Source organism: Oncorhynchus gorbuscha, linkage group LG09 (genome assembly GCF_021184085.1).
Source record: "Oncorhynchus gorbuscha isolate QuinsamMale2020 ecotype Even-year linkage group LG09, OgorEven_v1.0, whole genome shotgun sequence".
In the NCBI taxonomy this organism is placed as follows: domain Eukaryota; kingdom Metazoa; phylum Chordata; class Actinopteri; order Salmoniformes; family Salmonidae; genus Oncorhynchus; species Oncorhynchus gorbuscha.
Window position 1 is genome coordinate 62137691 of NC_060181.1, and position 15429 is coordinate 62153119.

A 15429-nucleotide genomic window follows, 5' to 3' on the forward strand; every position below is an offset into this window, starting at 1 on the left:
TTTTTTTTTTTGTTTGAATCCCTTGAGGATATGTAGTTTTGTTTTACACAATTCAACCGAACAGCATTATCGAGAAATCCTTCAACGTACAGATCGTTTCATGGACTATATGTTACGTGTCTGGGATTGTATCTTAGTTCTCACTTCTCTACATCCTTAAATAGTATAATAGTGTTGTTTTCTAATTTAAACCCCCATGGACAGATAGTAACATTGAGAGGACAGGACAAGACCAAATACCTGAAGCAACCAATGCTTTACAAGGAGGAGTAAGTGTGTTATAGCGTATCATGTTCATCTAATTAAAGAAATACAGTATTTTAGTGCTCTGAAATATAGCACCAAACATACTGCATTAGCAGACAGTATGTCACTGCAGTAGTTGTGAGATCTTTAACCTTTTACTAACTATTGCATGGAGATTCCAGTGGGTGTACAGTATACTAACGAAGGGGTTGAAGAAGGTCCAACAATAAGTGGCTTCTTTCAATTAGTTGTTATAACAGCCTTTTACACGCAGTCAAATTGTCCCACCGTGCCGTAATCAGAGTAACCCCTCTTTATGCCCTGGAATCAGTCCCTCAACGACAAGCAGTTAAGCAATACACTTGATCATGGTGCGCTCAATTCATCAAACAGGGATGCCTTGGTGTGGCAAAATGACAGAATATTGATGAAATGGTTGTAAGTTTGTGCTAGTGATTTGCCCTAGGCTAGGACTGGAGAAGTGGTTGAGCGAGAGGAGATGATTAAAGGGAAACTCCATGCTGTTCAGAAGAACAGAGCAATCGGGGGGCCTGCTCTTCCCCCGGCTGGCACGGCTCTCCGGGGAAGCCTGCAAAGGCCCGGGTGTGATGGGGCCAATGTATCTCATTAATGTATTGACAGATATGAAGAGGAGCAGGGCCTTAATGGCAACACCATTAGTTAGGATGCAGGAATGATCCATGGAAGGAGACCCTGCTAACAAGAGACGAAGAGGAACCTGGTGTGAAGCTGCCTGAAATGATTCATATCAAATCCCTTGATGATTACAGCAATGTTCCTCCAAGTAAAACATCAAATATCGGCGTATAATAGCCATATAATAGCCATATTTGTTTTTTCAAATGACATGTAGTTAGTTTCAAGTTATACATAGAGGTGAGTGGTACAGAGTGCCAGGGACTCATTATGAGATAACAACTTGCGGTGGTGTTGCTTGTGGTTGTGGTGTGTGTGCATGTGTGTCTGGTGATGGAAGGGAATGTGTTATTTGGTGACTCTCATGTGAGAGCCAAACTGTCTATTTGTGCCATGGCTGTACCGCTGTACACACATCTGCCAGCAGAGCAGAGTGATATCGTGACATCTTCAGGAATAGAAATGGCTTCCTTCTGTTTAGAACGGAACACGGCTGTGAAAGAGCCTGGTGCCATGCCATCTTTCCCATCCTTCTGCTGTCTGACACTCAAGCTCATTGTTTCACAATATCAACTATTTGTGGATAGAAAGTGCTAATTCAAGAACTGAAATAGAATAAAACACCACATGACTGATCCTTGGATTACAAGGTGAGATGCAGTTCCTTTGGAAAGTATTCAGACCCCTTGACTTTTTCCACATTTTGTTACATTTCAGCCTTATTCTAAAATGGATTAAATAAAACAACACACAATACCCCATAATGACAAAGCAAAAACAGTTTATTTTATTTTTGCAAATGCATTAAAAATAATCAACAGAAATACCTTATTTACAAAATTATTCAGATCCTTTGCTATGAGACCAGAAATTTAACTCGGGTGCATCCTGTTTCCATTGATCATCCTTGAGATGTTTCTACAACTTGACTGAAGTCCGCCTGTGGTAATTTCCATTGATTAGACATGATTTGGAAAGCCACACACCTGTCTATATAAGGTCCCACAGTTGACAGTGCATATCGAAGCAAAAATTAAGCCGTGAAGTCAAAGGAATTGTCCGTAGAGCTCCGAGACAGGATTGTGACGAGGCACAGATCTGGGGTAGGGTACCAAAAAATGTCTGCAGCATTGGAGGTCCCCAAGAACACAGTGACCTCTATCATTCTTAAATGAAAGAAGTTTGGAACCACCAAGACTCTTCCTAGAGCTGGTTGCCTGGCTAAACTGAGCAATTGGGGAAGAAGGGCTTTGGTCAGGGAGGTGACCAAGAACCCGATGGTCACTCTGCCAGAGCTCTAGAGTTCCTCTGTGAAGATGGGAAAAACTTCCAGAAGGACAACCATCACTGCAGCACTCCACCAAACAGGCCTTCATGGTAAAGTAGCAAGACGGAAGCCACTCCTCAGTAAAAGGCACATGACAGCCCGCTTGGAGTTTGCCAAAAGGCACCTAAAGACTCTCAGACCATGAGGAACAAGATTCTCTGGTCTGATGAAACCAAGATCGAACTGGCCTGAATGCTAAGTGTCACCTCTGGAGGAAACCTGACACCATCCCTTACGGTGAAGCATGGTGGTAGCATCATGCTGTGGGGATGTTTTTCAGCTGCAGGGACTGGGAGACAAGGATGAACGGAGCAAAGTACAGAGAGATCCTTGATGATAACCTGTTCCAGAGCTCTCAGGACCTCAGACTGGGGTGAAGGTTCACCTTCCAACAGGACAACGACCCTAAGCACACAGACAAGACAACGCAGGAATGGCTTCGGGACAAGTCTCTGAATGTCCTTCAGTGGCCCAGCCAGACTTGAACCTGATCGAACATCTCTGGAGAGACCTGAAAATAGCTGTGCAGCAACGCTTCTCATCCAACCTGACAAAGCTTGACAGGATCTGCAGAGAAGAATGGGAGGAACTCCCCATATACAGGTGTGTCAAGCTTGTAGCGCCATACCCAAGAAGAATCGAGGCTGTAATCGCTTCCAAAGATGCTTCAACAAAGTAATGAGTAAAGGGTCTGAATACTTATGTAAATGTAATATTTCAGTTTTTTATTTGTAATACATTTACAAAACTGTCAAAAACCATTTTTGCTTCGTCATTCTGGGGTATTGTGTGTAGATATGAGGAGGAGAAAAACATTTAATCAATTTTAAAACTTGGCTGTAACGTAACAAAATGTGGAAAAAGTCAAGGTGTCTGCATACCTTCCCAAAGGCACTGTACATCAAATATCTGGCAGTATTATAGAATGTGTGACGTCTATTTCTGGACTACTTCTACAATGAGAGAGAGTAGAGCCTAGTATCTCCTCAGTGAGATATCCTGTGATGGAGGCATGATAATAGAGGCATTTGCTAACTTGTCATCTGTTTGTTCATCCTCATTTCCCTTGAAACCGCCTGGCAAATGATTTAGCATACAAGTAGCTCTGGAGACCGTGAAGTCGAAGAAAACACTAAACCGCTTGTATCAAACCCATTGTGATTCGGAACATTCAGAATGTAGTCTCGGGTGGTTATCCAAGATTGCTGGCATTTGCTGAATTTGTCAGGCTACCATTTTCAACCATCACATTTGTATGCTTGAGTACCACCCTTTGTTCAGAGATTCCTAAATACACTGTCAAATCATAGGACTATCCATCTTTACACTGTTTATTTTTATGTGGTTTTGGGGGAAACTAACAATTATGTTAGAATCTGTGGAATCTACATAATAGCATGGCTGGAATGGATAAATGCAACCACTATGAGAATGGACATGTGGATAGACCTACTTACTTCCATTAAGCCGTATCTAAAACGAGAATGCTTCAGAGGCTTAAAGTGACTCTGCATTGCAGCTGGTTTATGTATGGGTCAATACTTTGAAAAAGGATAGAATGAAGGGTTATAGGCCGCAGTATGACCCAGGCCACCACACCGGCATTTCACATTTGTTCCCATGCGCATGGCTGCAAGTCACAAGATGATCTGTGCAATATTGTTTCGCTTGCATGAGAGACTTCTTTCTATAAGACCCGATTCTACGAGACCTACATCTATTATGCTCCAGAGAGAAATAGGTAAACATGATATATATTATGAAACATATTATACATATAAGATAGACTATGAATAACTGTAATTACAAATATATCAGGCAGCGTAGAAACGACTGAGATGGAGCACGAGACCAAATTCAAAAGGGCAGCATACAAGAGAAGCTACAACAGACTGTTGTCGTGTTCCAAGATGATGCTCATCTAGCTAATGAAGATAGACTGTAGCTTGGTTTCTATGGCACTGCTCTGGAGTTATCCAATTTCCTTTACTGCACATTAGGCGCCACATCCATGCACAGCTAGAGGACTTCAGTCTCCCAAAAGCAATCAATGAGGCCAGCACAATTCATTTACAGCCACACAACTGAATTAGGGCTGGCGAGCGCATGGATTTGCAAGTACATGGAAATGGACATCAGCCTATCGAGTTACCAAAATACAAAGCAAAGAGTATAATTACACAGAAATAATCCACCGAATGGAGTTAACCAACCTCTTGCAACATCCACGTTCAGTTGTGCAATGATTTATGCTGACGCCGAAGCAATAGTTTGCTAAATCCATGTAAATCCAACTAAAAGGTTGTAAATGGCAACTATACATTATTTTAAAATTCTATAAAATAACTTTTTTTGCTTCCTGTTTTTCCCTGTGATTGAAAAATGACCTTGGAATACATTTCATGACAAGGACGCCCCAGGAGAAGACAATGAATAAAACAACTTATACTAAATGGCACATTAAAGGCCTGCCCTATCATCAAACACCAGCCGTTAAAGGCCCTCTCTGCCTGACACTCTGTGGTGCCTTCATCTCCCTTAGGACGTTCAAAGATCCATTCCTCTCACAGGACTGTGATGGCGGATGGTGACAGGATGTCAGGGAATGAAGCAGTCATGGCTCATGGAGCCTGGAGGTGGACCGGCTCTTCAGGGCTTCCCCATAAGCACTGCAACACAGCCAGACAACAACAGACCCTTCCTGAGTTCCTGCCATCCCTGGCTCAGCTTGCATCCTTTGACTAGCTAATTCACCGCTGAAGTCAGACACTAACTCCAAATCAAAGGACTCCTTAGCTTTGGATACATGCAACATCACCGGGAATGTCACTGATAATTATGATGTTCTGGAAAGTTAAAGGAAGACAGTGAGTGGGACGACAAAACAGCGGAAGTGAAAGAGGAGGCCTCCCACTGGGTATCAGACACCTCTGACGGTGAATAAACAGATGGGAACAGTGACATTGATAACTGCTGCAGCTGTGAGGACTGCAGCTACTGTATGAGAGGCCACAGGATCCGGGTTAATAACTGTCAGTTACCTGGCAGAAGGCTGCTTCAATGAGGGAAATACATGTCTAAGGTATCTGGATGAGCAGACACCCCCACAATCCCAAGCCGAATGCAAACTGCAGCAACCTACTGCCTTAGAGACAGCGGTTCATAAATGAATTTAGGGCTATCACATGTATCATGGCCGCTTCTGGATGGATATTTCACTTGTCTGACTATTGATGGTTAAAGTTAAAGAATGATAAGGTCACACTGGGGCCAATATGTCTGCACTCTCTGTTTGCCCAAAGCCTTTAACTTACAAGACATTATATCTTTACGTTGCTTATTAAAGCATATACAGTGCATTCGGAAAGCATTCAGACCCATGGATTTTTTCCACATTTTGTTACGTTACAGCCTTATTCTAACTTTGACTAATGTATACATTTAAAAAAAAATGAAAATAAGGTATTTCTGTTTTAAAAAAATGTTTAATACATTTGCAAACATTTCTAAAAACCTGTTTTTGCTATGTCATCATTTGGGTATTGTGTGTAGAGTGATGAGGGGGAAAATAACATTTAAGAAATATAGAATAAGGCTGTAACGTAACTAAATGTGTAAAAAGTCAAAGGGTCTGAATACTTGCACTGTAACTCACAACTATATAACCTATAACTCACAGATCATTGAAAACATTCTGACAGACAACATTATAATCCCTTCTCTGTGGCCAGTGTGATTAAGACAGTCCAGCTTCCCATTACATCCTAATGATGGGCTTTGTACAAATAAATGCACACCAGTGTGTCTGTTTAAAGTGACTGCCCAGTGTTTCCAGATTTCTATTAAATATGACCTGTAATTATTTACAATATGACTGAAATAGTTTAATAAGTTGGGTGAATTTTGGCCCATTCCTCCTGACAGAGCTGCTGTAACTGAGTCAGGTTTGTAGGCCTCCTTGCTCACACACGCCTTTTCAGTTCTGCCCACACATTTTCTATAGGATTGAGGTCAGAGCTTGGTGATGGTCACTCCACATTGTTGTCCTTAAGCCATTTTGCCACAACTTTGGAAGTATGCTTGGGGTCATTGTCCATTTAAAAGACCCATTTGCAACCAAGCTTTAACTTCCTGACTGATGTCTTGAGATGTTGCTTCAATATATCCAGATAATTTCCCTGATGATGCCATCTATTTTGTGAATTGCACTAGTCAATCCTGCAGCAAAGCACCCTCACAACATGATGCTGCCACCCCCTTGCTTCACGGTTGGGATGGTGTTCTTCGACTTGCAAGCATCCCCCTTTTTCCTCCAAACATAACGATGGTCATTATGGACAAACAGTTCTATTTTTGTTTCATCAGACCATAGGATATTTCTCCAAAAGTACAATCTTTGTCCCCATGTGCAGTTACAAACCGTAGTCTGGCTTTTTTATGACGGTTTTGGAGCAGTGGCTTCTTCCTTGCTGAGCGACCTTTCAGGTTATGTCGATATAGGACTCATTTTACTGTGGATATAGAGACATTTGTACATTTCCTCCAGCATCTTCACAAGGTCCTTTGCTGTTGTTCTGGGATTGATTTGCACTTTTTGCACCAAAGTACATTCATCTCTAGGAGACAGAATGCGTCTCCTTCGTGCTTTTGTTTGTACAGATGAACGTGGTACCTTCAGGCCTTTGGAAATTGCTCGCAAGGATGAACCAGTCGTGTGGAGGTCTACAATTGTTTTCTGAGGTCTTGGCTGATTTCTTTTTATTGTCCCATGATGTCAAGCAAAGAGGCACTGATTTCGACGGTAGGCCTTGAAATACATCCACAGGTACACCTCCAATTGACTCAAATTATGTCAATTAGCTTATCAGAAGCTTCTAAAGCCATGACATCAATTTCTGGAATTTTCCAAGCTGTTTAAAGGCACAGTCAACTTAGTGTATGTAAACTTCTGACCCTCTGGAATTGTGATTTTATCCCTCTGCAAACAATTGTTGGAAAAATGACTTGTGTCATGCACAAAGTAGATGTCCTAACCGATTTGCCGAAACTATAGTTTGTTAACAAGAAATTTGTGGAGGGGTTGAAAAATGAGTTTTAATGACTCCAACCTAAGTGTATGTAAACTTCTGACTTCAACTGTATGTTAAAAAGCATATTTTCTCTGTTGAAATGCTGTAGGTGTACCCCAACAATAGAATGGTTTGGGCGTATACCGGTTATTAAAAATATTAATGCAAGTAAACCACTGATTGGCAAGCTCATCCTACTTTAGACCGCTGATTGGCCAGCTCATCCTTCTCAGGGAGATGACATCATGTTCTATGAGGAAATAGCCAAGCATTTTTTAAACTGTCTGTTTGAGATACAAGTTTGAGGTGGGGTTTTGGAACAACATTTTCTCCAATTTATGCTTTCGCCACAAATACGATTATAGGATGAGTCAACAACATTTCTTGGATATGAGTTAACTTTTTAAAGTCGGACTTTCATTGGGCAGCTCCTTTAACATCCTGCCTCTCGCCACCACCACTACAGTTCACAGCTTTATTATTGAAAGAACTCTATGATATCATGAAACTGAGAGAGGACGTCTGTCTCTAGAAAGCCACTGTACTCTAGCAACTTTTTATGGAGCCAGTAGAAACCGACTGAGAACCAGCCAGCACAGCAGAGAACTAGACACCCCCTGACTACAGTGCATATGGATCCTCATCATGGAGACCCTCACCAGGTGTCCTTGTCTAGCTGTCAGATGTCCATAATCAACCTCTGTCACTCAACTCAACATCTAGAGGGAATCTCCAAGCGGGCTAATTGCCCAGTTATTCATGAGGCAGTCTGGAGGCCTCATTTCACTCTGTCTGCCATTTGAGCAACCGCCCAGACACCACCACCACCAACCACCACCCCTCTCAGAGTTCTCCTCTGCCAAGCTCTGATGGAGTAGGTCACCTGGTTATTGCCTGTGCTCCTCCAGGAGTTGACTCCATTAGCTAAGGCAATGTGAGGTCTCTGATGTGTCTGTGTAGATATAGTGGGTAAGGGAGGAAAAACATGGACCGGCCTCTAGGGAAGAGTCCTCACTACCCGAAGGAACCGCAACTCCTTCAACTCCCTCGTCTACAGCACCGGTCTTGGCAGTACACCTGACTACTAATACAATGTTTAACAGCCAATATTGTTCCAGAAGACCATAAAACACTGAGGCCATGATCAAGGTCTCAACAGCTCCACAAATACATTGCTTTGTAAATCAAAACACAGACTTCTCTGTAATAACATAAAAAGGTTATTTGAAAGTTGACTCTTTTGGGAGTAATATCTGAGACAGTGGCTGAGATGGAATATATATCAGGTTTACCGTTGAGCTTTGGATGTCACTGTACTTGTTTACAACAGTAGTTGCCAGGTAATATACAACCATACCTCGTCTTTGGAAACTATGAGTCTGTAATTCTTTTTATTTAGTGACAAAACATTAGGGAGCATGGCATAGGAGACAAGATGTGACAAAAGGGCCCAACACAAAATGATTTAGGTTAAGAGTAGAATTCATAAAGCTTACACTGTGTTGCATTGCACTCCAGACAGTCCTCTGGTAAGCAGCATAGCAATGGGAAAGAGAAGCATTTTTGAATTAAATAAAGTGAGACAGTGGAGTAGGAAAGAGGGAGGTACACAAAGACGTTACATTCAAATGCATACATCCAAAGACTACAGAGTCCTTCAAAAAGAGCTAAGAGGAGGAACACAGTTAAGGGAAATCATAATTACTATTCATTAATGAAATTGATGGAAGAAAATTTATATTTTCTTATAATGGGATTCTGGCTTTAGCCCGAAGCCATGCAGATTATTATTTTCTCAATCCATTTAAGGATATTATTTTCCTGAGTTACAAAACAATGTATTGACTTTCAATTGAGTCCATAATTAAAATAGTGCAGTCCCAATGAAAAGAAGGTACTGTACGTGGTTGAATATTATAAAGGTGTTGGATTTTAACATGATCAGCAGGAAATGCAAACGCATAGTGTATTCAAAGTTTAAAAAGGCTTCTAAAGTTTGTAATTTCCTTTAAAAAATGTCAGAGTTGATTTGCCCTAACAAAAAATGTGTCAACCCCTACAAAAATGTCCATTAATTATAATCCACCTAATAATTCACATTTCCTGTTGCTGCAGGATTATTTTTCTACTGTGAGAAACTGGTCAAATAAGATCCTACATCTGTACATCAAACAAATATTGAATACATTTCAAATTAAGAGTTTGATGATTATTGAGAGAAACATATTTAACCTTGGATTTTGGTCTCATACAAAAAATAACCCTGCATGATAGTGACATACTTTTCAAATTGGTCACTTTGACAAGCCTTAAATGCTGGCTCTCACATTACCATCTATATATATATATATATATATATATATATATATATATATATATATATATATATATATATATATATATATATAGAGAGAGAGAGAGAGAGAGAGAGAGAGAGAGAGAGAGAGAGAGAGAGAGAGAGAGAGAGAGAGAGAGAGAGAGAGAGAGAGAGAGAGAGAGAGAGAGAGAGAGAGAGAGAACCGTGGTAAGGATAATCCATGATGAGAAATGTCCCTCACCTGAATTGGACTGTCAGCTATATGTTGACCTCTACCCTTAGCAAAACATCAAGTTAGGTGTCACTGTCAAGGTTGTATGAGATGAAAATCGGAAAAACAAGATCTAATGAAACAAAACAAAGCTAATCTGATCGAAAGCAAAGGTTTACTTTATACAGCAAACACCTGACTTTGTCAATCTCACAAATTCCATTAATCTTTTCTGTCTTATTTGTGAGGTACACATAGACAGGAAGGGCACAGGATGCTGCACACTTCTCTTTGCCCTCCAGGGTAAAGCTGATGATTTGTTAACAAACACGGATCGATAAAGAGAGAGTGAGTGAGGCCTGAACGGAAGACGAGCACAAATAATTAATTTCCGGCTCCGGGGGCCCTACCATGGCAAATCACCAGCTTTAATAAACAGTGTCAAGGCAGAAAGACAAATGATGTTTACTCTGAAGCAGTGGTCCTGTGGGCTGTGAGTGGGCTGTGTGTCTCTGCTTTTCCTTACCAGTCTGTCCAGGCTGGTGCCAGCTGCAGTGGTGGGCCGCTCCTCTGGGCTGTAGGGCCTGAAGCGGGCGTTGAACACATCCGAGACGCCCCGGGTAGACCTGCCGCCCATTCCTGAGGGCTTTGGTTGGCCGCAGCCTTGAAAAATCTGCAATTACACAGAGAAGGACATCCAACTGTTGGATTGCAAGAGGAGCTAGAATTACTTGGGGTGTGGAAAAGAGGGAAACACAATGTTTTGTTAAGGCCTTGTGGATCCTACAGGCCCCATATTGCCAACATGACAGTGCTCAAAGTCACATTGATCTAACCAGAGCCGACAGGTTTTTCAACTGGTGCAAGACCAGCCATATATAATATCATGGAGTTAACTTTTTAATGGATTATGGGCAATTCACCACATATACTTTAAAGATAAACAAAGCTGCATCTACATCGTGAGAAAGCCAACAGAGCATTTAGCCTTGAACGAGATCAAGCACCCAACATGCGTGGGCTGAAGAATCTCTTCACAACCACTTCAGTTTTTTTTGCAATGACTACAATTTTGTGGACAAGTAAAATGCAGTAAAACACTGGAAACACATTAACTACTGTTAGTTGAACTAAGATTATCTGACCATAGGGAAACATGTAATTCAAATACAAAGACCTAAAATTTGATATAATTAGAATGGGTAGCAATACACACCTAAAACATGATCCAGTTGGTTTCAAATATAAACTGTACGTGACAGAATACAGATGTGCCATCCTGCCCTTGTTCTCTACTCCCACATTAAGGCTGTATTGCCTTTTAATTAGTGTGTTAATGGACTCTACCCAGCAAACCGGGAACATTTCCAGAACATTAGCTAAGATTCCCATTCAGTTCAAAACATGTTTTTGATAACGAAATCATTTTCTTAAATGTATACATTTAAAAAAAACTGAATATCCTTTGAATGTTCTAGCGTTCACAAAGATGTTGTGCATAATATCGGTAATAACCACCACAGAACATTCCTCAAAAGTTCCAACTCAAGAGGCGTGCAGACCATCCACCGCTTCCAAGTATATCTCTCGCTAATGTTCAATCTCTGAATAATAATGTAGACGAGCTCAGGGCGAGGATCTTCTTCCAGAAAGACATCAAGGATTGTAACATACTCTGTTTCACAGAAACATGGCTCTCTAGGGATATACTGTCGCCGTCCATACAGCCATCTGGGTTCTCAGTACATAGCGCAGACAGGAATAGAGAACTCTCCAGGAAGAAGAAAGGCGGGGGTGAATGTTTCATGATTAAACACTCATGGAGTGACAGAAACTCAAGTCCTTTTGTTCCCCCAACCTAGAATACCTCACAATCAAATGCCAACGATATTGTTATAGTCACAGCCGTGTATGTTCCCCCTCAAGCTAATACGACGAAGGACCTCAAATAACTACACTGGACTTTATGCAAACTGGAAACCACATATCCTGAGGCCGCATTTATTGTAGCTGGGGATTTTAACAAAGCAAATATGAAGAAAACAATACCAAAGTTCTACCAACACATTGACTGTAATACTTGCGCTGGTAAAACATTGGACCACTGCTACTCAACTTTTCTAAAAGTCTAAGGCCCTTTCCCTGCCCTCCCTTTGACAAATCTGATCATGATTCCATTTTGCTCCTCCCTTCTTATAGGCAGAAACTCAAACAGGAAGTACCAGTGCTAAGGTCTATTCAACGCTGGACTGACCAATCGCAATCCATGTTCCAAGATTGTTTTGATTACGCAAACTGGGATAGGTTCCGAGTAGCTTCTGAGAATAAAATTGACGAATGCAGGGATATGGTGACCTAGTTCATCGGGAAGTGTATAGGAGAGGTTCTACCCACTGTGGCTAATAAAACCTACCCAAACCAGAAACTGTGGATAGATGGCAGCATTCGCGCAAAACTGAAGGCGCAAACCGCCCTGTGCAACTGGGTCCTGGAGGAGCCGCCCCAAGGTGGTGAAGGTAGGAAACAACACCTCCACTTTGCTGATCCTCAACACAGGGGCCCCACAAGGGTGCGTGCTCAGCCCCCTCCTGTACTCCCTGTTCACCCATGACTGCGTGGCCATGCACACCTCCAACTCAATCATCTTCTGTGCACATATGAATAACCCCTATGATGTAACTGGAATGATGAGATAGATGTTCTTCTATTTTTTTGTTTTATTATATCACTGCCATACTGTGTTCAATCTTGTCTCAAGAGAACCACAATGGAAATAAGTCCCAGACTTTATTGTGTGTTATCCTCGATGATTTTATTCATGTGTATGTATGGCTGTAACGTTGTATGTGTGCTTGTTTTTAAAAATGGTCGAATTAATAAATTGATAAACTACAATCAAGTTATCCTAAGGCCATCATACTGTTAAATAGCCATCACTAGCCTGCTTCCACCCAGTTACGCAACCATGCATCTTAGAGGCTACTGCCCTATATACATAGATTTGGAATCATTGGCCACTTTAATAATGGAACGCTAGTCACTTTAATCATGTTTAAATAATGTTTACATACTGCTTTACTCATCTCGTATGTATATACTGTATTCTATTCTACTGTCATAACCTCACATAGTCTCTCCTATCATTGCTATTCAGACGACACACAATTAATCTTCTCCTTTCCCCCTTCTGATGACCAGGTGGCGAATCGCATCTCTGCATGTCTGGCAGACATATCAGTGTGGATGACGGATCACCACCTCAAGCTGAACTTCGGCAAGACGGAGCTGCTCTTCCTCCCGGGGAAGGACTGCCCGTTCCATGATCTCGCCATCACGGTTGACAACTCCATTGTGTCCTCCTCCCAGAGCGCTAAGAACCTTGGCGTGATCCTGGACAACACCCTGTCGTTCTCAACTAACATCAAGGCGGTGGCCCGTTCCTGTAGGTTCATGCTCTACAACATCCGCAGAGTACGACCCTGCCTCACACAGGAAGCGGCGCAGGTCCTAATCCAGGCACTTGTCATCTCCCGTCTGGATTACTGCAACTCGCTGTTGGCTGGGCTCCCTGCCTGTGCCATTAAACCCCTACAACTCATCCAGAACGCCGCAGCCCGTCTGGTGTTCAACCTTCCCAAGTTCTCTCACGTCACCCCGCTCCTCCGCTCTCTCCACTGGCTTCCAGTTGAAGCTCGCATCCGCTACAAGACCATGGTGCTTGCCTACGGAGCTGTGAGGGGAACGGCACCTCAGTACCTCCAGGCTCTGATCAGGCCCTACACCCAAACAAGGGCACTGCGTTCATCCACCTCTGGCCTGCTCGCCTACCACTGAGGAAGTACAGTTCCCGCTCAGCCCAGTCAAAACTGTTCGCTGCTCTGGCCCCCCAATGGTGGAACAAACTCCCTCACGACGCCAGGACAGCGGAGTCAATCACCACCTTCCGGAGACACCTGTCATGTTTTGTCATTGATTATCATGTCTTGTCTCTGTGCTTCCCTTCTATTCGTTTCCCTCTGCTGGTCTTATTAGGTTCTTTCCCTCTTTCTATCCCTCTCTCTCCCCCTCCCTCTCTCCCTCTCTCGCTCTCTCTCTCTATCGTTCCGTTCCTGCTCCCAGCTGTTCCTCATTCTCCTAACTACCTCATTTACTCTTTTCACACCTGTCCCCTGTTTTGCCCTCTGATTAGAGTCCCTATTTCTCACTCTGTTTTCCGCTTCTGTCCTTGTCAGATCCTTGTTTTATGTTCGCAGTTCTGTGTGCTTGTTCCGCCCTGTCGTGTTTTTACCTTCTTCAGATGCTGCGTGTGAGCAGGTGTCAATGTCAGCTACGGCCGGTGCCTTCCTGAAGCGACCTGCAGTCTGTGGTCGCGTCTCCAGTCGTTCCTCTCTACTGACGAGTGGATTTCAGTTTTCCTGTTTTTGCATTTACCTAGATAATATCCAGGATTATCGCTTTTGTTTAAAACTGGAATAAAGACTCTGTTTCCGTTAAGTCGCTTTTGGGTCCTCATTCACCTGCATAACAGAAGGATCCGACCAAGAATGGACCCAGCGACTACGGATTCTCGCAACACTGCCGTCGAGATCCAGGGAGCAATGCTCGGCAGACACGAGCAGGAATTGTCTGCTGCTCGTCATGCCGTTGAGACCCTGGCCGCTCAGGTTTCCGACCTCTCAGGACAGTTTCAGAGTCTTCGTCTCGTGCCACCAGCTACTTCCTGGTCTTCCGAGTCTCCGGAACCTAGGGTTAATAACCCACCATGTTACTCTGGGCAGCCCACTGAGTGCCGCTCCTTTCTCACCCAGTGTGATATTGTGTTCTCTCTCCAACCCAACACATACTCAAGAGAGAGAGCTCGGATCGCTTACGTCATATCACTCCTTACTGGTCGGGCTCGGGAGTGGGGCACAGCTATCTGGGAGGCAAGGGCTGAGTGTTCTAACGATTATCTGAACTTTAAAGAGGAGATGATACGGGTTTTTGATCGTTCAGTTTTTGGTAAGGAGGCTTCCAGGGCCCTGGCTTCCCTATGTCAAGGTGATCGATCCATAACGGATTACTCTATAGAGTTTCGCACTCTTGCTGCCTCCAGTGACTGGAACGAGCCGGCGTTGCTCGCTCGTTTTCTGGAGGGACTCCACGCTGAGGTTAAAGATGAGATTCTCTCCCGGGAGGTTCCTTCCAGCGTGGACTCTTTGATTGCACTCGCCATCCGCATAGAACGACGGGTAGATCTTCATCACCGAGCTCGTGGAAGAGAGCTCGCGTTAACGGTGTTCCCCCTCTCCGCATCTCAACCATCTCCTCCCTCCGGCTCAGAGACTGAGCCCATGCAGCTGGGAGGTATTCGCATCTCGACTAAGGAGAGGGAACGGAGGATCACCAACCGCCTTTGCCTCTATTGCGGTTCTGCTGGACATTTTGTCATTTCATGTCCAGTAAAAGCCAGAGCTCATCAGTAAGCGGAGGGCTACTGGTGAGCGCTACTACTCAGGTCTCTCCATCAAGATCCTGTACTACCTTGTCGGTCCAGCTTCCTGCAGTGCCTTGATAGACTCTGGGGCTGAGGGTTGTTTTATGGACGAAGCATGGGCTCGGA

The 15429-nt window shown here is 43.2% G+C and overlaps 1 protein-coding gene across 2 annotated transcripts in view; it reads right to left on the reverse strand.

Annotated features, from left to right (window-relative positions):
• LOC124043914 (glypican-6-like) overlaps positions 1 to 15429 on the reverse strand; it is a 127052-nt gene that overhangs the window by 23189 nt on the left and 88434 nt on the right. The window contains exons 6-7 of one of the 2 annotated variants that reach the window (XM_046363064.1): positions 10354 to 10500; positions 8796 to 8825 (exon numbers count right to left, since the gene is read on the reverse strand). In XM_046363064.1, the coding sequence (XP_046219020.1) occupies positions 8796 to 8825; positions 10354 to 10500 (177 nt within the window). The remainder of the gene's footprint in view (positions 1 to 8795; positions 8826 to 10353; positions 10501 to 15429) is intronic. The other variant, XM_046363065.1, reaches the window with a different exon arrangement.